General features: G+C 32.9%; 2 protein-coding genes across 10 annotated transcripts in view; one reads left to right on the top strand and one right to left on the bottom strand.

Moving 5' to 3' along the window:
- Nucleotides 1-298: 298 nt before the first annotated feature.
- Nucleotides 299-10,227, bottom strand: LOC125055998 (parafibromin). Its single transcript, XM_047658802.1, has 12 exons — nucleotides 9,873-10,227; nucleotides 9,691-9,796; nucleotides 9,501-9,620; nucleotides 9,292-9,431; nucleotides 8,994-9,219; nucleotides 8,625-8,796; nucleotides 8,216-8,347; nucleotides 7,234-7,408; nucleotides 6,512-6,629; nucleotides 5,991-6,132; nucleotides 4,995-5,136; nucleotides 299-798 (listed from the first exon to the last, which is right to left on the bottom strand). The coding sequence occupies exons 1-12, from the start codon at nucleotides 10,001-10,003 to the stop codon at nucleotides 762-764; spliced, it is 1,641 nt and encodes a 546-aa protein (XP_047514758.1). The 5' UTR covers nucleotides 10,004-10,227; the 3' UTR covers nucleotides 299-761.
- A 1,488-nt stretch (nucleotides 10,228-11,715) lies between these two features.
- LOC125055763 (guanine nucleotide-releasing factor 2) overlaps nucleotides 11,716-24,352 on the top strand; it is a 38,345-nt gene continuing 25,708 nt past the window's right edge. For 3 of the 9 annotated variants that reach the window (XM_047658338.1, XM_047658337.1, XM_047658336.1), the window contains exons 1-3: nucleotides 18,122-19,649; nucleotides 21,242-21,407; nucleotides 24,075-24,180. In XM_047658338.1, the coding sequence (XP_047514294.1) occupies nucleotides 19,001-19,649; nucleotides 21,242-21,407; nucleotides 24,075-24,180 (921 nt within the window). In that variant the 5' untranslated portion in view covers nucleotides 18,122-19,000. Of the gene's footprint in view, nucleotides 11,852-18,121; nucleotides 19,650-20,389; nucleotides 20,592-20,683; nucleotides 20,870-21,241; nucleotides 21,408-22,506; nucleotides 22,778-24,074; nucleotides 24,181-24,352 lie in introns of those variants that run through there. The other 6 variants (XM_047658334.1, XM_047658335.1, XM_047658340.1 and 3 more) reach the window with 6 other exon arrangements.

Genomic DNA, 24,352 nt, shown 5'->3' with positions numbered 1-24,352 from the left:
ATCTGTCTCTATGATAAAATATGATCTAGTCCCTATATTTAAACCTCTCTTTCAATAAAATTGTATTGATAGCGGTGTGAGCCTTTCGGAATATATTTAAGGCCCATGTAGGGAACCAAGTATAGGCTATTTGTCACTTGTTTAAAACATTCTAAATTAAGATTTGATGTGTTCACGACGTAAATGAAAACGACGCAAAACAAACAAGATTTATAAATACGATTTATTTTACATGCACAGCCACTTACGCCGTAATAATTAGGTATAATGTTCTATTAATGGTATAAAAACCCAGAGATTGTTTCCTTTTGCTGCGTCTTTAGTCATTTATTAGTATAACACGTCATACATAAAATATATTTTATTATTTTACACTTACACTTTGGGTAGAAACTACAATTATCCACACTCATAGTTTGGTCTTGTTATTAACAATCAATAAATCGTCAGGCCTTACAATGTATGAAATCCTAGGTTTTACATGAGATAATAAACCATTCTTGATACATATAACTGTTACATATTGGAGATATTCTGTCTCTTTTCACCTTAGTGTAAACAAAATTTGAGAGAACGGGACGAATAGTACTTTAGCTAATTAATTAGAGTATAAGATAGGGGTATACTATAAACTTTCAGTCAACACGAAATTTAACTTATATGAATTGTTGTTTATTAAATGGTATGAATTGACTTAGATTCGCTTGGTATAAGGTTCAAACTCACAAGATATATTTTCTATAGAAATAACACTAATAAAATTAGAACCTAAGGTGCGGTTTATTTTTCATCATGTGCCTGGAACAAATAATTAATTAAATACATAATATTAGTACAAATGAAACATTTTATATATATAAATCGTCTGAACGTGTGTAATAAAAGGGCTGGATCGATTTCGATGTTTTTTTGGGTTTTCGAAGTATGTTCGAATATGGTTTAGTTTTTTTTTTTTAAAGTTTTCGTATTTAAGGACGAGTGTAGAGGACAACGTCCGTCGGGTCCACTAGTATAATAAAAGTGTAAATAGTCCGGTCAATTTAGACATTCGAAGGTACATAACATTTTTATACTTTTGACATTGAATAAAAAAAATTCCATACAAGGGAATGATAGGGAACTTTTAAATATTATTTATAATTATGTTTTGAACAATTTTACTGATTTTCAGCTTGTTGGGACTTTATGTACCTTCACTCTAATTTTTTGGTCTAGAATCTAGATTGACCGGACTAAAATGTATATATGTATATTGTCATTTCGTTTACATATTAATTATTACTCGGTATATCGAGTTACTTTATTTACAATGTCCTAGCTTGATAAGTAAAATTCGATAAAATTTATTTTAATACGTCACTGATGATATAGGTCAGTTATCGAAAGCTGGCGCGTTCACAGTACTCACACTAATGCAATTTCACTATATAGTATGTTTAATAATATTAATTTTTTGCCAAGCTATATATTTTAGTCTACTCTGGTTTTAGTAAGGTTGGGTGGGTTGTAAATAAATAAAAGTGTGTCAAATACATATAAATATTATGTGCATACGAGGGTGGATCCAAAAGTTCTAAGCCCGACCAAGAACGTATAAGAGTAGTTTGTGTAAATAATTTTTCATTTTTCGACATAAGCTCCATGTAGCTCAACACACTTCACTTTTACTTCACTAACTATTCTTTCAATACTCCTCTTAGAAACCCCAGTCGCATCTGATGTCAAATTAAATATAAAATTTTTTCATTAAACTGTTTTTATTAAGATGCTTAAAATAATTAAAAACATTGTGCACCATTTCACGAGATTGCCCTGGTAATGTTTGAAAAAAGATCAACATGTATAAAATAATAATAATATAAAACAGTAAAGATCAACATAAACAGTAGCAAAAGAAAAGCAATAACTGTCTCTTTTATACTCATAAGCTTGACCGAGCGCGAGAGAGACGGACAGTCTTTTCGTGATGTATTTGTGATTGTATTTCAGTTTGACATCACGTCTCGCGCTTATTCACAGACACTACACAAGCACAAAGTGTAAATGTGTTGAAGCCGCCAGCTTTAGATAACATACCTATACCTTATAGACTGATTCATGAGCCTAAACTACTGATGTTAGACTACTACTTCGCTACTAGTTACAAGTAAAAACTGTTGAACCTTAATAAACTTATGAGAGTCCATTTATTCTGAATTCATTCAAAAATTTAAGCAAAAATGGCGCACTTTTAAACCAGAGAGAGAGAGAATTTTGTGGAAGTGGTGTGCAATCATAAATGACTTGTGGACATCTTGGGTAGTTTAAAAATAATTTTAATTCTAGTTTCACTTGTGGTGGTTAATTTATAAATGGTTAATTAAAGTACCAAAAGATATTATATATTAATTTCAAAAAACTTAATATAGTTGTTAAATCCGAAGTCCGATTTTAATTTATTAATATGAATCAAAAATAAACAACAGAGAATAGTAGACCACAAGCCCATGAACAAAAAATACCTGTGAAATGACCCAACCTGAATTACGCTTAGAAGGCTGTTACTATATCTGAAAATAGCTCTGAGCACTATGCCGTCATTTCTGAGCGGTACATGTGAGTACGTGAGTGAATGGACTTTCTCAAGTACAATGGGGGAATTTCGACTAATTATTAATGTACGGCTTTGTTATAAGTGTATAGATGATTAAAAATAAATGTCGAAAAACCTAGTGCCGTACAAAAGTGATGGTGCCGGAAGTTGGTGCAAATTTTTAATTCGACGACAGTTGCAGAAGCAATATAGGTCATTTATTACTGTACGGCATTTGTGTGATTCCTTTTGGACACATATACAGATACTTTACCCGTAAACGCCGTACCTATTTCCAGCGGAGCGGTCGAAAGCCAAGGGTCGGAACCCTACCCCTACACCCATATACCCTAAGGTCATTGTAAAATGTACGGCAACATGTTCAAAATATTATTTAACACGGACAATAATGTTTTATAATTATGCCGTCCAAATATTATAGTTAATATTTGTGTAATTAAATATTTATCGAAATTTCAGGATTTACCAAGTTCTTACTGCTGTAAGATCAGAGAATAATGTACGGCAACTTGTTTTTTTACATAATGTTACTAAATATTACCGTTGTACATTATAGCCGTTCATTATAAATGGTAACAAATAAAAATATTATGATAAAAAATATATGAAATTTCCGAAATTTAGATGACTTTTCAAATGCTCCTAGAGTAATATGGGGAGTAATATTTTCAAAGATTATTGTTATTTTATATGTAACATTATAAATAAACAAAAAAAACCAGATGCCGTACATTTTACTCCAGATTATTCTTTACAGCTGATAAAAACTTCGACGACGTTTGAGGTGTCCCTTAAGGTCATTAATAACTGTACATATCTGAGTATACTACCATAAGGCTGTAAAGTATATTTACAGCCTTATCGTACCAGCAGAGAGAGGTAAAGGAAAAATATTTTTAACAAAAATAAAAATATAATACAGGGCGTCCCAAAGTTATGAGACATGAAGGGAAAGTACCTTAAATATCGCAGATAGGGTATTTTACTAAAAGAAGACTTTATGTTATTTTTAAAAATTAGTAATTCTGCATTCAAAGATTTTTTAAAAACTACTTGCCTCGTCTGGAAATCGAACCGGCTTAAATTAAAAAAAAAACACCCCTACTTTTATGATGCCAATCGAAAGAATGGCCAAAACCTAATAACTTTTCTAAAGGAACAGACTCGTAGGGGATTTTTTTAGGCCGAATACGATAGATAATGTTTTTAATTTCATTAAAAAGATATATTCATTCTGTTCCTTTCTTTTAAAATACTATGTTACTTAAGAAGAGTTATTAGTTTTTGGCCATTCTTTCGATTGGCATCATAAAAGTAGGGGTGTTTTTTTTTACATTTAAGTCGGTTCGATTCCCAGACGAGGCAAGTAATTTTTAAAAAATCTTTGAATGCAGAATTAATAACTTTTAAAAATAACATAAAGTCTTCTTTTAGTAAAATACCCTATCTACGATATTTAAGGTACTTTCCCTTCATTTCCCATAACTTTGGGACGCCCTGTATTGGTAGGCGGTGGTAGCGGACTATCGAAAGTGTACGGCATTTATCTTTTATTGAAGATTGTCTAAAGTATTAATAACCTGTGTTATTGCCGTACAGATAAAAGTCACCGGAAAATGACTCTTTTCTGAGGAAAGTATTTTACCCCATACACCTATGTGTTCCACAAAAAATGTACGGCATGCTGGAAAATGTTATGTATTTGTGAAGTACTCTCAAGATCATTTAATTTTATGTTGTTTCATATCATCATCACCTATTTGCTAATCAGACATATGTTGCGACCCTTGGCTTTCGACCGCTCCGCTGGGAATATGTACGGCGTTTACGGGTAAAGTATATGTATATGTGTCCAAAAGGAATCACACAAATGCCGTACAGTAATAAATGACCTATATTGCTTCTGCAACTGTCGTCGAATTAAAAATTTGCACCGACTTCCGGCACCATCACTTTTGTACGGCACTAGGTTTTTCGACATTTATTTTTAATCATCTATACACTTATAACAAAGCCGTACATTAATAATTAGTCGAAATTCCCCCATTGTACCTGAGAAAGTCCATTCACTCACGTACTCACATGTACCGCTCAGAAATGACGGCATAGTGCTCAGAGCTATTTTCAGATATAGTAACAGCCTTCTAAGCGTAATTCAGGTTGGGTCATTTCACAGGTATTTTTTGTTCATGGGCTTGTGGTCTATAGATAGAAATACTAACATAGACTTTAAGAAAAATTAAGGGGATTTTTTTTTAATATTATGGCAATAGCTTTAACTTTATGCCAGTTTCAAGTAAAAGGAAAAACTTTTCCTACCACGCAAAGCCAAATTATTTACCAAGATGTACATGAAAATCCGTCAGTGACGCCACAGATAGAAATGAGTAATAATACATACTTGTCAAGTGTTTCCCAGAAGCCGAGTAGTACGGCTCGGTCAAGATGCCTCTTGGTGCGGCTGAGATTAAGCACTGTCACCGCCCACCGGGCAACATTACTGTCTAATTTCATTTCATCATACTTCAGGTGAAAGGCGCATACTGAAATTCAAAAACGTATAGCTATAGACTGAAAAAGAGAAACGATAGACATGGCGTAACATTCTACAGTTAGCATTCGATCGTGATTGGTCAATCGGACATAATTTGTTGGCCAATCAGAATCGAACGTACTCATTTTGTCTTTTGTTTCGGGGAGCGGAACGCACCACGAGTATATGTCCAATAAGCATGTTTTAAACACTAAAAATAAAATATCCTTATAACATACTAATCTCTCGTGTCATTTTGCAAATAAAGACGTTATAAAGTTGATGCTTATAGTGCGTTTATGATAAATAACTTTAAATTGTTTTGGATAAATTTCGTATTCTGATAATATAAATCTGTAGTTTAAAGAATAAATCGTCATGATCGTAGAACAATGACGGATTTGAATAAAATCAAAAATCCACTTTTTATTATATTTGGATACTACTATACGATTGACTAAATATTACGGCTACATTAAAAAAATCCATGTGTTTTAAATTTCAAATTAATCAGTCAGTAATGCGACGGATTTGATAGAAACGTGTGATTTTTCTAGAAAACTGTGTAATTTAATATTATTATTTTTATTTTGTTTCAAAACAAACCCTTTTGTTTCCTGGTATGCCAATTTTTATAATAACAGAATATGAATTAAAATAGTTATGACAAAAACTAACATGATTATATTATTTTGAAATGGCTGCTAAAGTTTACTATTTGTCAGATCCGTCACTATTCTACGGCTATGACGAAATATTTATGAGTTATAGGCGATTTTTAATACGCTATATTAAATCTTTAATTTATCACTGTGAAAATACAGATTCCTTTATAAATGGAAGCTTAAGGTAATAAAAACTTACTATTAGCGAAAATTTGAACAGGATTTCCGTCCCACGGCCATCCCTTGAATTGCCATGCTGGTCCTTGAACGAATACTCCAACAACACGGTCCCATTCGGCCGCTGATAGTCTGCTTGGGTTATCAACTACGCGATATGGTACCTGGAAATATGATCAATAATAAACCAAGAAATCAATATTTTTAGAAGAAAAAGTGAGTGCGAGTGCGGCTTCTAGTTAAAATAGTGTCACTAGACACTAGTCTACTAGTGTTCAATAAAAAGTGATAATCAGTAACGCAATAATATTTTATCTATCGACGTAGACACCTATAAGGATTATACACTACATATCTTCTTAACACGATGCAAACAAACGACGTCTGTTTTTAAAAAAAACAAAAAAAAAATTGTTTGCTTTTTTATTATTTTATCTAATGTCTATGGCTGACAGTACTTTTTTTCAGGGAGAATATATAGCATTATTTATTGAATACGCCTTGTATAATAGAACACACACAATACATAAAATATATACATACTGTAATTGTAGTCGCATTGTTAGGAATATTATCTCCGGTGGGACCCTTCCGTCTTTGCAAAAGTACTTCATTTTCTCGTGAAGCACCTTCCGCTTTCTTTTGCTCCACTGGTACGAACCTAAAAACAAATAGTGGTTTATTCATTTCATTTAAATTCTTGAAGCACAATTGAGGGACATCATTTCCAACTATTATCTATCTTCTGAAATTGAAAAAACAGATACACATTTTTTTTTAAATTTGGTCCGCGTAATGATTAAATGGCGGGCTCAGTAAGAGTTTAGCGAATGCATTTTACAAAAAAAATCCCGCTACGAGATATTTTTTTTTACTTAAAATAGGGCGGTATAGTCTACATGGTAAAACATGGTCTGCGCACGCATTGTTTTTTGATATCCAGTAAAATATTCATAGAATTGTTGTGATCCAACTTGATTGAAACATTTATTAACAACATATTCCAAATACAAATCCTTTTTTTACAATAATGTGTTCCTAAATTTTGCTAACTTTTTTTATTGATATGTAATTTAATGATATTTCATTATTGAATAATTACACTGCATTTCTCCATATGTTTTGAGGCATTTTCATAACTTCTGTTTCCATCCTTAAAGCATTAAAATATCATAATGCTTTGTATTCTATGAACATGGTCAGTTTAGATTTGAACTGTTTCAAATACTACTAAAACTTGTCGACAAATTAATCAAAATACCTACTTAAGATCTTGCAGCATATCCTTAACATTAAACATAGATATGAGAGCGGTGGCAGCGGCTGGTATGATGATGATGGGTGTCCGTGAAGGTCTCTTGCCTCCACCAATCGGCGCACGCGCAGCCGCTACTGGAAGCAATTCTTTGCGACCAGGTGTGCTTGTTACGGGGCCGTTTTCTGAAATTACGTTTAATATTGTTATAAATACTTAATACTTATCGAAATCCTATAATAATGGAACATGAACAAAAATATTTCTCCAAATTGTTAATTATATATATACAATGTTAAATAGAAGAAAGCGGTATTTTAGGCATAATATTTTTACTCAAAACAGTTATAGGACAAGATACTAGGGGGTATTCAATGAAAAGTGATTCTTCTTTTATTATACGTTATTTTATTTTAAGACGTAGTCCTTTTTTCTAAAGCTAAAATTCTTAAATTTCTTCTTAATCCCTTGAAATATCGTTTACCGCGGCGAATACTGCGTTATCATCTTAAAATTGATTGCCCCTGAGATGCCCCTTTAATGAGGGTTGTCGTCAATGGAAGTTTTTTCACGCTTGAACTCAGCACATCAACGCGCAACCACCGAATATGGAGGATGAACCCCTAATGTTGCTCTCAAGTCCTGTTTTACCAGTTCCATAGTTAAATTTTTAAAAGCAGTCATTTAATTACCGCGCAAACTTCAATTATCTTTTTTTTATCGAGCACGTTCCGACGCGATGCAAGCCAATGACTTCTATTTTTAATTGAACTGACTTGTAATTATAAAGAATGTATTCTAGATTAGTATATAAATTGAATAATGGAAAGTCCATAGCCAAGTTTACTCAAGTGGCGAGGATGATTTATGTTTTACTTACATAAAAATAATATAGAAGCCCACTTTAAATAAAAAAAAGTTTACACAAAGGCAAAACCAGCTAACATTACATATTAAAATAGATACTAATACAAAGCAATGTGGATACTTACGTGGCATTTGTCTGGGGTGATTTGGTGTGGGAGGGGCGCGGGCTGCCACTGGTACACTAGGCCCTTCTGTCACTGACTTCAATGTCATACCATGATATGTTCCCATAGTATCAATTTTGAAACCCTCAGTTTCTGAAAATTACACATTTACACCAAAATTATTGGCAAGTTGATGAAGTTCCCATAGACCAGACTGATATTTACAATGAAAAAGGTAAAGATAAGAAAAGACACATTAGCTTACACAGGCCCTTGTGATATCTAAACATATATTAGATTTTACAAGTATGGATATTTTACTAAATGAAACTTAGTATTTTGTGAATGAACCTTTTGTCCTACTCAGCGATTACATCCAACAATCCCATTACAAAAAATTTAGTACTTAAATACATAGCTAATAAATTACCTTCTTTCTGTCTAATAAATCTTTCCTGATCATATCTGTTATATTGCGTTTGCTGAGCTGGTAAGGTAGTAGGCTGTGGCATTATCACAGGCTGAGGTCTTGGAACACCTGATCTGCCCTCCTCCCGAGCCTTTATACTTCCAAGAAGAGCATTGATGCTTTTTAAAAATATCTAAAAACATGTTCTCTTCAGTAAAAAAGACATACATTTTAAGTCTTTTATTTATATGAATAATGCATGAATAGTTGAATAGATTTTAAAGACTTATTGCTATCTTTTCAAATTCTTAAAGAACTATATTCAGTATTTAAAAATTTTGTATATAATACAACAAAAACTATATATAATATAGAGGAATACATTCTTACTTTTCCGTTACTCTGTAATACTGTTGTCCTTGTTCTCCACTGTCTTTCCCGACTTATTATATCTTTAGTGAGATCTACATCATAATCCAATATGGCTCTTAGGTCTGAACCCACAACACCAAGGGAATCAGTATAGTCGTTACTTTTGATTGTTGTTCTCTTTTTAGCCAATCTCTTAGCTTTGATTGCTGCAATCTTCTCAACTGACATAGCTTCTGATAGAGATCTAAATAAAAATTAAATTTTGTAACATTTGTCAGCAAAATGTTGAGATGTGAATACTATATGTAATACATACTTGATATTATCAACTGTGACAGAAGCTTCTTTAGGTGCATCAAGACGTGCTGCAAGCTGTTCCCGCACTTTTTGCACATGAAGTTCCTCAATGCGAGGCTTTTTCGCCGCTGATTCACCATGCTCATGTGTTCTTTTTACCTAATTTACATAAGCACATTGTAACTAATTTGTATTTTACTAAGTTAGTTAAGCAATTTTAAAAAATACCTGTGTTGGGATTTCTAACGGTGCACTCTTATCTATAGATGAACAAGTTGCAGTCTCTCCTTTCAAGTAAGCAAGTAGTTCTTTACGATCAGGACGACATACAGGTGGTATGTTAGCAGCCTGCAAATATAATTCAATGTCAGAATTGGAGAAGTAACTTTCAATTTTACAATGTTTTATTTCTACTTACAGCTGCTTTTTTAATATAAATAGGATGGGTTAATGTAATATTCTTTAAGATGAAAAGCAAGCATTCTAGAGTGTAGTATTCTTTTTCCCCGCCTTCTTTGCCAGATCTAAAAAAAATACTGATGTTGATGACACTGTTAGGTAATAGGTTAGTTTTGTCAGAAGTAAATTAAAAATACTTACCCCCACATGAAGTAATTTGTCTTAACATTTTTTGGCCAGGAAAACTCGCCAAATATTATCTGATTATCCCTCTCTATAATTTCCTTTTTATTTACATTAAATTGTCGTAGTAAACTCAGTGGATCCGCCATGATTTCTTCGTCTAGGTGGCGTTTACAAACAAACCAATGCGAGCTTCAATAGTTAAAACACAAGTCTAAGCTAATAAATTAACATAATGCCTATTAATCACCAAGAACTTTCACATATCTAATAAACAAACTTAAAATAGTACGAATAGTAAAACAAATTTCTAGAAAACGCAATTCACAAATTACAATTTCCACTACTGTTCACTGTTGTCAAATTTGAAATTCAAGTCTTGTGTGTCAAAAAAGAAATTTGACTGTAGTCTATTGTTGATGTCGAAATTACCATAGATTTCTTACTATATATTGGAGCTCTATATACTATAAACAACTTACTTGGTAAACAATGGTGTTAAGATTACTATACCATAGAAACCATGTGAAAGTAAGAGTCGCCTTTAGCCAATGACGCCAAATCTGGCCATGTGCTAGGGCACAAGGTCAGAACTTTGTCTAGCGATTTCCCGTTTGAAGGACCTGGAGGTTGAGTTTATATGTATACACACCGCAGGAAATGGAATAAGGAAGGAAAAGAGTTCCATGCCCCGCAGAACCACTTCGGCTACATAGTCAGCGACGGAATCTAGAGCACCCACGAAAAGCATATAGGCCCCCAAGGGTATGACGCAAAGAAAGACTGCATCCCATCCCATTTGGTTGACCTTTAGTGCTAAAAGCAAGGCCATGGAAGGCGTGTAGTACCACCTCCACCACCCCTATTCTACGCCATGATCCGATGAACCCAGAGTAGGGTCGACGGAGACTTAGTAGTTCTTTGGATGTGAGGTCAACAGAAGATCCAACAAAGATTGTTTATGACGAAACTGACCGACGTAGACCGGTAGGCGTTAAAGTCGCACAGTATCAAGATTTCGGCGGACCGGACTTATTCCAGCAAGGAATCTGTAGCCATTTGGATGTGCTCAAGGAGTCGGTCAGTTTCGGCATTGCTACTTGCTAGGTCCCATAGTGGCAATGCACGCATAGAATCGCGGATGGTCATCACAATCTACGTGCAGCCAGAGGTTAGATAGGTCCGTTCCTTCAAGCATCCCAAGGTGACGAGAACAGACAACCTTTCTGACGTACACTTACGCATGACGTAATCTGATATGGAAACAAATTAGTAGCTTCTTTTTAGAAATATTTGATAGGGTGGACTAGCGGCTATAGCAATACAATAAAACGTAAATAATACTTGAAAATGAAAATAATATTTAAAAACAATATTTGTATGAATCATCAAAACTTCTATGAATTTTTTTTTGTAAAAATTTCGTGGTTGGTTTTATCTTTTTAATAGAAATTATTTTGACAGTTGGGAAAGAGAACGTACAAGTTCGGCAAAGGTAAAGAAAAAGCTCGAGTATGTAATAGCCCACATGCCGAACGCTATATGTCCCGGCAATACGCCACTTTTTGAGCAACTGTATTGAAAATAGTTCAGTAGTTTCAGTACACGTGCGGAACCGTCATTGCAACTTGTTCCGACTGTCAACCATCATCTTCGGCTGCGCCTTTGCAATGACAGGCTTTCCGCACTCGTAAATCGTAATGAAAATATATAATACTATTTTTATGCATTTCATTACTTTACAAAAATTTACGTTACTATTTCTAATTTTTATCTACGGCGAAAAATTTTTTGATAGATGACATTGACATTTGACAATCAACATTAAAAATAGGTATATTGTTTTAAAATATGGCTGCCGGTCGATTCGTAATTTAATAAAGACTGTTTAAAGTTTTATTTCAAGTGTAAAAGCCAATTTAATATATTAATATGGTAGTGAATTGACTAATAAAGAATAATGACTTCAACTCCTAAATCTGAGAAATGTGTGCAAGGTAAGAATAATCGCTGTATTTTTTTAATATTCCACTTGAGGCTAGGACTCATTTATTTGTATTTTACATTCGTATAAATACTTTGCTTTTGCATTTTATTACCAGACAATACAAAGCTGCAGTTATTTTTTACGTTACTGATCATAAAGCTTTCTTTTATTAACATTCAAGATTTTTAAGTATTTAAATTACTATATTAATGTACAAATTTTAATAAAAATAATCGTAGTGTAATTATTATGGTAATGCAACAGACAACTTATTTTTATAGTTATTTTTTATTACTTTTAGGAAACATAGTTTATTGCACCTTACTATCATGTTATATGGAGTGTTAAAAAGATACCGCAATAATTGAACTCATTAATATGAAGTACCAACCTCTAATCATAATATTACAGTAACATCCCAAAGCTATTTGAATTGTTAATTATGTTATGAATTACAAATCAAGCATTTATTACAGGTATTTATTGAATGCAAAGTGCTTGCACACTGGTCACATAAACACCATATAAGTATTTTTGGTGGTATAAAAAATTATTAAATTGTATGTTTGTTACCTATAATTATTGAATATTATTTATAGTGTAATTTTATTTCCTATGTTAAATTTCATTGCTCGGAACAGTGAGCAGTGTCTTTATAGTAGAAGAATAGCTTAGATTTCTTTATATTAATTTATTTTAATTTCTGTCACATTAGGTTCTGTTATTTTAGGGACAGCTATTTCAATATATCATTATTCATTAATGTTCATTTATAATCAAAGATATGTGAACAAGTGAATGGTTTTATGTGTTAAATATAAAGGATTTCTCTTAAACCACAGCCACACGGAAGACACAGAAGGCTGATTATTGTCTAACATTTGAGTCAACTTCAACAAAGCCCAATTAGGAGGCCAGTTTAAGAAAATTTTTGTTTGTGTGTAAATACTATTAAAAATGGCACACCTTAATGTCAAAAGATTATGTTTTACAAAAGATTATTATTGTAAAACTTAATCTGTGACCAAAAAATGTAATTTCTTTGTATGTGTTAAATTTTCATCAAAGTTTCACACACACATGTTAAATATTATTATAAACTATGTTTTGAAATTTCTTTAATGCTATTGTGACTATTTTATCCAATATGATATCTGAAAAATTTATATAATATTATTAATATTACATCATAAGTCTTAACATGGAACTAAACTTAACAAAAAACCATAATGACATTCCAAATGTTATACATTTATGAGAAAACACATAAAGATGTGTAAGACTGCTGTGCAAAAACAAGAATTTAAATTGAATTAATTACACTATTTACACGTCGACGTAATTAAATTGCGTAATTATAAAAGCTTTAGTACACTTAAAATTTGGTTACTGGAATAAAAGTGATATTAAACTGATTTTAATTTATTCGTACATTAATTCCCATTTCATAGTCAAATGGAATGCGAAGATCGACCCAGAGTAGCATCCGGCGAACGCGGCCTTGTTCCGTAGTTGCATGAGAGCTAGACGCCCTATCGCTAGGTCATTCGTTAGTGCTTATTTAGCATTTGCATTTAAGGTTCGCTTGAACTAAATAGTACCTAATGGACCTCTGTATTTGGTTCCAAATCTACATTTTGAATACCTTATATCGTGGTATTACACAAGCGTCCAATTGTATAAACATAAGTAAACTCATTTAAACATACAAACGTTTATTTGCATTTTTAAAGCAAGGAGTAGATGAGAATAAAAATGTATTAAATTAATAATTCTAAAAATATTTTAGTTTAATATCTTACTGTATTTATATTTATTTAACAAAACGAGATATAATAAAGGTATCTTCCGTTTCGTGGTCCTTAACTTGTTACTTAATATATTTATTTTGTTATATGTTTTCTATTACGTACGTGTATAACGGTTTAGTTTGTTTTAGTTTCTAGTAATTTGTGAAAGTTCTTCGTTTCCCTTGTCATTTAAATTGGCCGTGAAGTGAAAATTCAAACGAGGCATTGTCATACTCGTACAAAATGTGTAATTTAAATGAACCACTGTCTTAATTTAGTCGGCAATTGACAAAACCATGAAAATAATACATATACAATCCGTTCAATAACTAAATTGTAACAGAAAATACGAAGAAAAGTCGCTTACAAAATAGGCGATCAATGACTGTCAATGATAAATTCATGCTGATGATTATCTACCTTACTCCTAATTAGAAAAACTTTACTTTTAACTGATCCAGGAATATATAACAATTAGACACATTAAAATTCTCTACATAATATTGTTCTAACTTCCATTATAAAAAAAACATTCCTATATTTTTTTCGGTTTTAATCAGCTTTCTACAATATGTAGGTACATTCGCAAAAATGCCTCTAGGTATTTTAATTTAACCATTGACAGAGATTAGCAACAAGTAGTCATGGAAAGTACGTCTTAAGTGCGATTATACATTATTAAAGTCCATATAATCTTCAAAAGTGCCGCCAATGGGGCATCACTGTAAGATAAAACCTATTCTGTTGTCGATCGTTATCGTATCGTTGCAATAAATGTGCTTTGCAATAAACGTCATGGATCATTGATTCCGGATGCGCGTGATTGCGGTTTTAACTACATCAGAATCTACATTTTCGTTAAATTGGCTATCACCTATCTTAGATACAATTATTGTAAATAGTGGTATACACAAAGTAGGTTTATAAACCTACTTTGTGTATGTTGCTGTCAGTATTCTACGCTACTAGTACACATAACTATCTATGGCTTATTCAAATAGGAAGGCAATGAGGGAATTTGAGTTGCGATTTTTATACATACTTTAATCGTTTCGGAATTCAAGAAGATGCTTCGGTTATCTACAAAACAACTATATAGACCAGGGTCGATAATTTTTGAAACCTAAAAAAAAAATAGTAGGATGAAACCCATTGGAAAAGGAGGAGAATATTATAAAAATTAAAGGAAAAATAATTTCTACTATTATTTTTTTCACTTTTTATTTTTTTTACCCTGGTCTAATAATACATTAGTAAGATTTATACAGATTGTATTGTGTAAAGCTCAAGTGAAAACAGTTATAGTATTATAATGACTATACGTGGTTTGGCCTATCTACTGAAGCTCTATAACGGGATCTCGGACTTGTAACTTCGTCAAGTTTCCATTTCCTACATTACGATAAATACTTCGCTCAAGTGTTAGACGAATTAAAAACTTTAGTGGTATTATTTTCCCATTAAGTAATTTTAAACTGACAGATCAAGGTGGCGTCTTGACCCTCATACGTGAATACCTCACGTAATTTTAATATTGGAAGGTTACAGCGATCCGTACTTTGTTAATTGTGACTTGGTTTCTATGAATACTAAACATGTATTAAAGATATGCACCAAACAACCTCTATTATATAAAGTTTTTATTTATTTCATTAATGCCCAGCAACTAATTTGGAATCTCTCTTCAATGGCAAACTATTTCTCACAACCTGAAACAACGATTCTTTTCAACTTTTAGCTAACTTTATCTCCTGACGTGTGCGTTAACGCTACACGTATATGTTCGTGTTGTCGAAGATAAAATGATTAAAAGATGGGTTCATATGGTCAACTTCATGGTTATATTCTTTAAGCCGTTTCTGAATGTTAAGATCCGTTATGGGGAACCCATTTGCACAGCGCAAGTCATTATTTCCTCTATTACTTCAGCTATTCGCATAGTTTTGTTTGCGCAAATGTTTGTTTGAATGCCGAAAGTACGGAGCGAATCTCGATAGTTGATGTTATTACGACAGGTTTGAATGTTCCGACTTTGTAATATTTGAATTTGTCGATGTTATCGACCCTTTGAAAGTAAAAGTTGTGTACCAATGGGCAGTCGTAATTTAACCATTGCGCTGGGCTGATATTTGAATGATTGACATTTCAGTAAGTGATTACCTCTCTAAAATCAGTTACTTTTCTATTATTTCCTCCTCTATACCTTCTGTAGAGCCCTCCTAATTTATCTAATATTCTTTTATTGTCACATTAAAAATGTTTATGTTAATACACGTAGACCTTAGTTTTAAAAACGTATCAGACATAGGTACTTTCGGACGTATATTAGTCTAAATGTATGACATTTGAAAAACATCAAGCAACAGCCGCTCCCAACGATTTAATGTTATTACGGCTTATGCGTAACCATAAGTCATGTATAATGCATTTACGTCGTGTTCTAAGATTTTGTAACGAACATTAAATAAAAATTAGCCATGATCAATTTGTCAGTTGCGGAATAGCGACTGTCTGAAAATAACAGCAAATTCCCACTGATTGGATACAGAATCATTTGTTAGTTAATTTTCGTTATGTACGAAACAACATTGTTGTTGAACAAATTGATTAAGACACTACAATTATAATTAAAATCCCTATTTCATAGTCGATTGTATCATCGTTTTACAAAGTTTACAGTATTGAAGGTATAAAGGCTTTTTTAAATATAATTCGCCCTCAAAACAACTAGCTGATTATATATTATAATAAAGGTTAAAAAAAAAAAAAAACACTATGATTTTGAAGACATTTGTATAGATAAAACAAGCGATACACACCAATACCAAAAACTGTACCAATATTACGCGTTCTACCAAGTATACAACCCAAATACTTTATCAAACTGTCTAGGAACTATTGTGATCGTTATTTGTAGAGGTAAATTGAAGTAGGTACATGTATAAGCTACGCTATCCCAACATTTAACATATCATTTACAAATATTTTTCATAAATATTAACTGAAGTGCGATTGACCTTATAGTAGTCTGCTTATATCAAGGCTTTATCAGTCATATTAAAATAACTTCCGTGTATTGATACGTCTTATAGTTTCTATTGTTACAAATGTGAACGTGTGGGATGAACTTTGTAATAATCTGCCATTACAACATTGTGTGTCAACGCTCTTATTTATCATTTTCATTTTCTATGTCAAATGTATTTGTCGTCCTTGATTTATTTTTAACCATATTATTGTATGTTTATTTTCGTCTAATCAATTTATATCCTTTTCAAAATTGTTGTGCCATTTAAAATCATTGTTGTTTAGGCTTAAAAAAGTTTTACGCCATCATTTAAATAATATCATTATACGTATTAGCGCGCTTAAATTATTAACTGTTGTATTCATTGTAGTTAAATCGTTTTAAACTCATGTTAGGTACTTATAAGTAATAGAATCCCGTTAGTCTAGGTATCACGTTCAGGCTAGTTTATTGGAAAGCGAGTTGCTTGGACCGTGGCCGGTGGTCAGTTAAATCGTAAAAACCTTAAACGCTCAGCGTTAATTTAAAAGTAATTTTCTAATGTATGTTAACTATTTTCTTAACAATTTACCCAATTTAAGTTACGTGAGCCTTTTAAGGAGCTCCTGATTACGGTCATTAACTCATTAAATCGTACGTAGTCGCATTAATTTACTAAGTGTTAGCGTAATGAAGCATGTTTTTAACTGGTGATTTAATGAGCGAGAACAACGTTAGCTTTTACGTCTATTTATAATAAAAATTTAAAGTATTAATTGCTTAATTACAAGATATAATCATTTAGTAATAGATAGATGATTATGGCAATTACACTATGCGATGATTATAATTTCCGCTATAAGACGCGGTGACAGAAGTTCATATCGTGACTTGCACTCCTTTATTTGTTTTGTCTGTGGTACCGTTCAAATCGTTGCCTACTTTTCCTAAGACCAGTCTCATAAAAGGTATAAGTCTGGTTATTTTTAAAATAAATCATGTTGCATGCTCAATACAGTTAACAGTAATTTACAAATGCCTTCGCGTGTAACCCTGGCGCTGTTAATGGTAAAGTGACACAGATCTTTCAGCACATTTCTAGTTCTCGTCAACTTAAATGATTATAGGTACTAATCGGATTAACTAGAAAACAAACAATGAAGTAAATGTATTTTAATATAATTGACTTTAACCCTTTATTAAATAACCCAATTAAATATATTACGAAGGAAGGAAATTATTTAATTTCCTTTAAATACTGTGAATTGTCACAGAGGAAGTATACAGGAGTAAATATTGTTTTAACTTTCGAAATCACCGGATGATACATTGTTACGTAGCTTTAGCAGAGTGGATTTTGTCTATATTTGCGAAACGACATGTGGACAGGTGTTTGTAGGTAGAACTAGCAGAGGTGCATGGAACCGGCACTTTCACTATTGATTGTGCGACAGTGGAGACTGCCCTCGCCAGCTCCGAAGTCGCAGTGCAACCGCGCCTGCGCGGCTGTCCGCACCGCTTTGCTCTCGCGCAGATATCAATCGATCGATAATTCGAAACCCTGTGCCAATAGTATGCTCCGCTGATCTTAGCCGTTCATTGCTCTGCTGAATATTGAGAACGTGTTGTGAAAAATCTTTGTCTATTTTAAGTAGACATTTCATAAGTGATGTGTCGCGACCTTGAAGGGCCATTTTTATAAATATTTGCAGCGGTGATGTGACTGTGCCAATAATGGATTTTATGTGCTTATCTTTATATATAGTTACATATATAACTAATTTATATCAATTAAAATAATTATCTAAAAAGAGCCGTTAAAAGAAAGTATTTTTGTATTACGCCATAAGTTTCACTTCGTAAATGTTTGTCAAGTAGATTTCCACATAAAGTTTTATATATTCGTGTCATATCTTTCGCGAATTCTCAAGTAATTGCGAATTCTCTGCATATTTCCTTATTTAATTTGAAAGTATAAGTACAGGCGTGTTATAAAAAGGAAGTTAAAGTAGTACTAACATCGTTTATGTAGTGACAGTTAAATTTGTGAAAATTTTGAATATCTGATAAGCAAATCCGCACATGACGCAAAGTACGACGCTCACTGTAAATAAATAATGACCTAATTGTACCTTACGTCTTAGCTATTTTCGTTACTCCTTGGTACACGACGGACATCAGATTTCTGAATCAGTGTTAGATCAGAAGGCTTATGCTACACAGGATTTCAAAAGATAGTGAAGGCAACTTTCGAAAAGGGCTTGCCGGTGAAGTGATTTCTAGTTGTAATTGATGAAGTGCGAATTTGCTGTGGTTTATTGCGTTTGAACATTGTTATGTTCCGTGCGAAGATGACATTAGAATGAGTGCAATGTTTTGTGCTAAAATGCCTCATTACGACGAGAGTTTTATTCATGATGATAATTTAAATCAAAGGCGTAATAAACGCAGTTATCGAGTATACAAAAACGGTGCAAATCCTATCATCTTAAGTCAATCCAATGCTGTAAAACCTTTTGAGGTTAAAGGCGATTTAAAGCATATAAGAAATCGAAAAAATCGCGGTAATCGTTATAAGTTTGAGAAATCTCCTATACAAGAAGGCATATATATTCAATATAAAACACCAGATATACTGATTCATTGTCCAAGCATAAGTGTCTTCGATCCAAGTAAGTTAAATGACATAAGAAATAATAATATCGTTACGTTGACGCCTTGTAAAAGCTTCGACAATTTGACATTGAAACAGACAAAAAAGGACAAGTCGTTTCATGAAACTCTACGAAACGGAATAAGCTTACAAAATTTATCGCGCGATGATAGTCTGAAGCATTATATATCACCATTAGAAGAAAGATGTCCTCCGAGAAAAGGCGATGTGAGAAATTCTTATTCAATTGAAGAAGCTCGTCGAAGACCTGCTCATAGAAAGTATTCAAGGGGTACAGCTGCACCTGGAGTTGGTGTTTATCGAAAAATCAACGGAGATGTTGAAAGGAGTGCTAAAGGTTTGAAGTTTTCTTGATCCTTTTTGTTAAGCAAAAATCAATAAATGTATGTTGAACGTGTTATAAGGAAATATTGGCTATAATTAATTAGTAAATGGTTATTAGTTTCGTGACCAGTAAAGTATCAAATTTAATAGCATTCCGCGAATAGACGAAAGGTCACGCTTAGAAGCTTGGCTTCGAAAAACGGAAGTAATGAAATGAATCGGTTTCTTCCTTGTAAAAGTTGCACCGTGGAAATGCACATAATAGGCTCGATGTTGTATAATAAGATGTAAGAGACGCGGGAACCAACTATTGTACCCATTGTTACAATAATGTTAAGGCCGTTAGCGAAATCATTTTGTTGCTGGTTATTGTTTATAGTAAATTAATTAAACAATACGTATACGTTGACCTAGTCATGTGTTCCGGTAATAATTATGTTTGTTTATTTTATCCAAATAAAATTAAGTGCTATATAATAAATTGGTAGTATCGATTTGGTGATACTAAAGGCAAAAAAGTTTGCGCTGTCTCACTTTCTTACATCGAAACACCTAATCTGCTAACTAACCAATAAATTTAAAAACTAACCAATTGAGTAAATAGGTATTTGTGCTAGTAAAATAGGGTATTAAATTTGGTTGTAACTAAGGGGCCTTCAATCTTTTAATATGGGTTATTGCTTTATTTTGTTGTTGTCTTATTTAATCAAGTAGCATCGATGTTTATGTTGTGTGACGCACTCGAGGCCAGGAAGCGGGCATGACCTGGCGTCCGTCCGCCGCGCCGAGTCCTCAGTCCTCGGTAGCCTGTCTCCGTCTGTTGTCGTGCCCTTAAATAAACTCGCGCGTCATAAGTGATTAACTAGTGTCTGTTGTGTTGTTTACCTTAAGATGTGTATATGAAAGTCCAAGGACTGTTTGGAATCCCTAAATCGTCACCAAGTATTGTTGACAGGTGGGTTGGGTGTGTTAAGGCAGATTAATGTTTCTGTCGTAAACCTGTAATTATAACGTTTACTTTTATGTTCTACATGGACTTTAATAGAAAGTTCTGTAACTTTAGTGGGCATTTCGTTACCTAAGTGAGATTACATCATTCATTGACGACGAATACGGTGTTGGCGTGATGTGTTGACTATACTTACGTCATAGTTATTTCTTCTAAATACCAGAGGTCTTATCTGTTATGGTGTTATTAATTTTGCCTTATTGGTATTAGTTATCATACCTATAGTGAGTACGTTTGTATTTGTAATTAGAACACAAATATTGTAACATTTTATTAATATCTAGCGAATTATAAATTGTATAAATATAAACCAGCTGTGCATTGTGATTCGCATTTTTCGCTGAGGCCTGTTTTTTAAATCAACAAGCCAAGGTTATTGACCTTTTATTGGGTTTTAAATTAAGGATACAAAAATAACACCCACGGTTCTATATCCTTATAAGGAGTTTGTTGAACTAATATATTGCACTTTAATGTAAGATTTGTATGCCGTCGTACGTCTATTTTATTACTTTGTGTCAAATTTAGACATTTTTAGATGAATTCGTGTAGTGATCTAATCTGGCCGTATTACTTTGACAATTAATTTGTTACAGAAAACGAAGCGTGTGCTGAAGGCGGTTCAGGTCATCGGGGGTCCTTGCGTGGCGCCAATAAGTTAGCACGGCGCGCGCGCTCTTTCAAGGACGACCTATTAGAGCGTATATCCAATATGCGTTCGCCTGCGCAGGCGCCGCATCCGCCACATCTCTCGAATATCAGGTCAGCTATCGCGTCCGTTGATAATTAGTACTATATAATAGGTTAAAGAGTATAGAATGACGAAGATTCATATTTGTCTCTAAAAAAAATCTATAAGCCAGGATTGTAAAGGCGTTTGAGGTTTCGTCTATGTAATCATTTAAATTAGAATTATTCTATTTGAAAATACGAGCACGCTTCGTGCTATATAAATGACAATTGGTTAGACGACACGCATGATTAAGATAAATAATTTTCTACTTGAATTTTTTACACATTGTAGATTCTGTTTTGGGCTATTTTATAAATTTCTTTTACTTTCTAAACTTTCCGAGAAAAAGCAATCAATTCGTTATTTTTTTAATAATACTGAAAGTGGACCAAACTTGTGATTTTTCACGGTCGAATGAGTTATCGTGTACATTCGCTGTTGACGTTTAAGACAAAATTAATGTTGCCAATACAATTATGTTCACACTTCTAATGAACTCTTACTCGAAGGGCGAGGAAGTGTAAATCATTTGCGAATTCCTTAACTCAATTTTATTGTTAGGTACCTCTTAACTTGTTTTATCCAAATATCTTCTAAAACGTGTCTGTGATAACAAAAATCATAAGCTCGTGGCTCCACGCCTCATAATAAATGACCGTCGGCGATTTGTAATAGTAACACGTAAACAAATTAATAGTATCAATTACTCATTAACATTGTTAATAATATTTAATGATTAATCAAATTAAGATCTTAAAACAGTTTAAATTAAATTTAAAATGTTCTGCTCCATGATTTTTATGCTATTCGTCACGAAGCGTTACTCATTTGGCACCTATTTATATAATTTCTTATACTTTCATGCCTTTTACAGTTGTTTTTATATCTTTCTGTGTAAATAACATAGGCTGCACATACCTTATTTTTTTTATAGATAATATATAGATTACGCTGTGATAATATATTTTGGCATACTATTTCTTGAGACGTCTTATCATTGTATACATAGAAATTTACAAGTCTCTTTGTCTTATCTAAATTGATATAGTTGCATAAATAACTTTATCTCACTGGCAGCAACTCAAGAAAGTGTCAGTGCGTTTAGCAGTTTTATCTTGGTCACACGAAAATGATAGTCTTATATAATAGTGTAAATAATGCAATAAGTGTATAAATCGCGTATATTGTCGCGTAATGACTCACGGGGTACGCGCGTCTGTCAAATCATTAGTGAGCTGCGTGCTGTGAACATATTAAATTACGTTTGTGGTTAGTGTGAAGTGTTAAATTTAGTGTATTTACGGGACTTGTAAATGTCGAACAGAGTGAAGTCACCCGTCGGTGACTGGATAAGTAAACGAACAAACAGACTACAACGTTTCGCGTACAATGGAAAACGGTAAATCTAAATTTTCAATTGCCTGTTTTTTACCTACTCGATTCATTGTCCTTGATAATAAAAAGATTGTAGTTTACGTTTTAAAGTACGTTTTTCTTATCTAGTACATATAACAGTAATTTCTTGCTAGTTATTAATACGATATAAAAAGGGTTATTTGACAAAGATTAGAACAATAGAAGGCACGAGATTTATGATAAAGGTTGCTTCAGCTGTGCAAGGTGTTTCATACATAAGATTCAAGTCTAGTCGTAATTAAAGCTACCTTTTTGCTCCCTTCATTAAAAATATCTTCACAAAACCTTTGGTTTATACATTCTCCATCCACCATATATAGAAATACAGTAATTACGATACTTTTTTCCTTTGTCCTTGTACTGGTCAGTGTGGGAATCACCCAAGGTATATTGTTCAATCGTTTTGAATTTTTAGAATTAAGTACTTTAGGCCAAAAACATTAGAAACAAAAAGACTGCAGATAGCATTTGTTTTAGCCAATTCCATGATAGGAAGAAATACCTTTTTGACGAAAAGAAAAATTGATTATGCCCTGGTATCTTGAAATAAATTATTTTATTACATTGTGCGTTGAACCGGGACTGAATATCATATATAGCTCAGCTTTGTTATTTGTGCGACGTTGGTGCGCATACAAAGTGCCTTTCGCAATACTAAGCATTCCATTGAGCGGTGCATTTGAGTGATAATTTTATGTAATTGCTACTTAATTATTTTTTTATTGAATTGCTCAATCCTTAATTATGGTTGTCGCGTACGTTAATGTTGTGAAAGTACTTAGTCACGTTCGCTAACTGTTATTTTCTTTCTGTATTTAAATGTTTGAATCTTTATTAAATCCATGTATACCGTCTGTTTCTCAATATAAATTTGTAGCCCAATATTTGTTATGGACGCTACGTATGATGCTTACTTTGCTATATATTTCTGACCCCTTTCATTGGTCAACCGAGAAATTTTGTTAATTCATGGAGGTGATATTTCATGGGCACACTTGTCACTTGTGTCAGAGTCAGATTCTTCAGCTTACCGATCAGGGGTATTTGTGTCGCTTACCGATCAGAGGTTATAGGAATTTCAATTATTCCTGACGAGATCAAAAACTTTAAGAATCTTATTTTTGCTTTTACAGCATAAACTAACTTCTATGATTGTTAAAAAATATACCTAACATTACAAAAACATTTCTTGAAAGCAATTTACCTGTGGTCATTACTATTTAGAACATTAAATACCACAAAATGAGAACATAATGATAACATATTAAGGTTGATTTCAGATCACATTCTCCGCTCAGTCCAAAACTTCGGAATATGGGGAAGGGGAATACACCGCAAGACAATGAAACAACTCCCGCCAAAGAACTCGAACGGCTAGTCAAAGAGGTATGATTTTGTTATTGGTGATTATGTAATGTTTTTCTGTGTATTAACTATTTTACACATGATTAAGAGCTCTTAAAATCAAAGTAATAAAGACATTTATTGCTCACGGTCTGAGCGGATTCCGGCCGTTTGTATGATTATTTTTTTAGTTTGTTTCAGAATGTAAAACAGA

Source organism: Pieris napi, chromosome 14 (assembly GCF_905475465.1).
Source record: "Pieris napi chromosome 14, ilPieNapi1.2, whole genome shotgun sequence".
Taxonomy (NCBI): Eukaryota; Metazoa; Arthropoda; class Insecta; order Lepidoptera; family Pieridae; genus Pieris; species Pieris napi.
The sequence above is the reverse complement of the archived record's forward strand: the minus strand, read 5'-3'. Positions and strand labels throughout refer to the sequence as shown.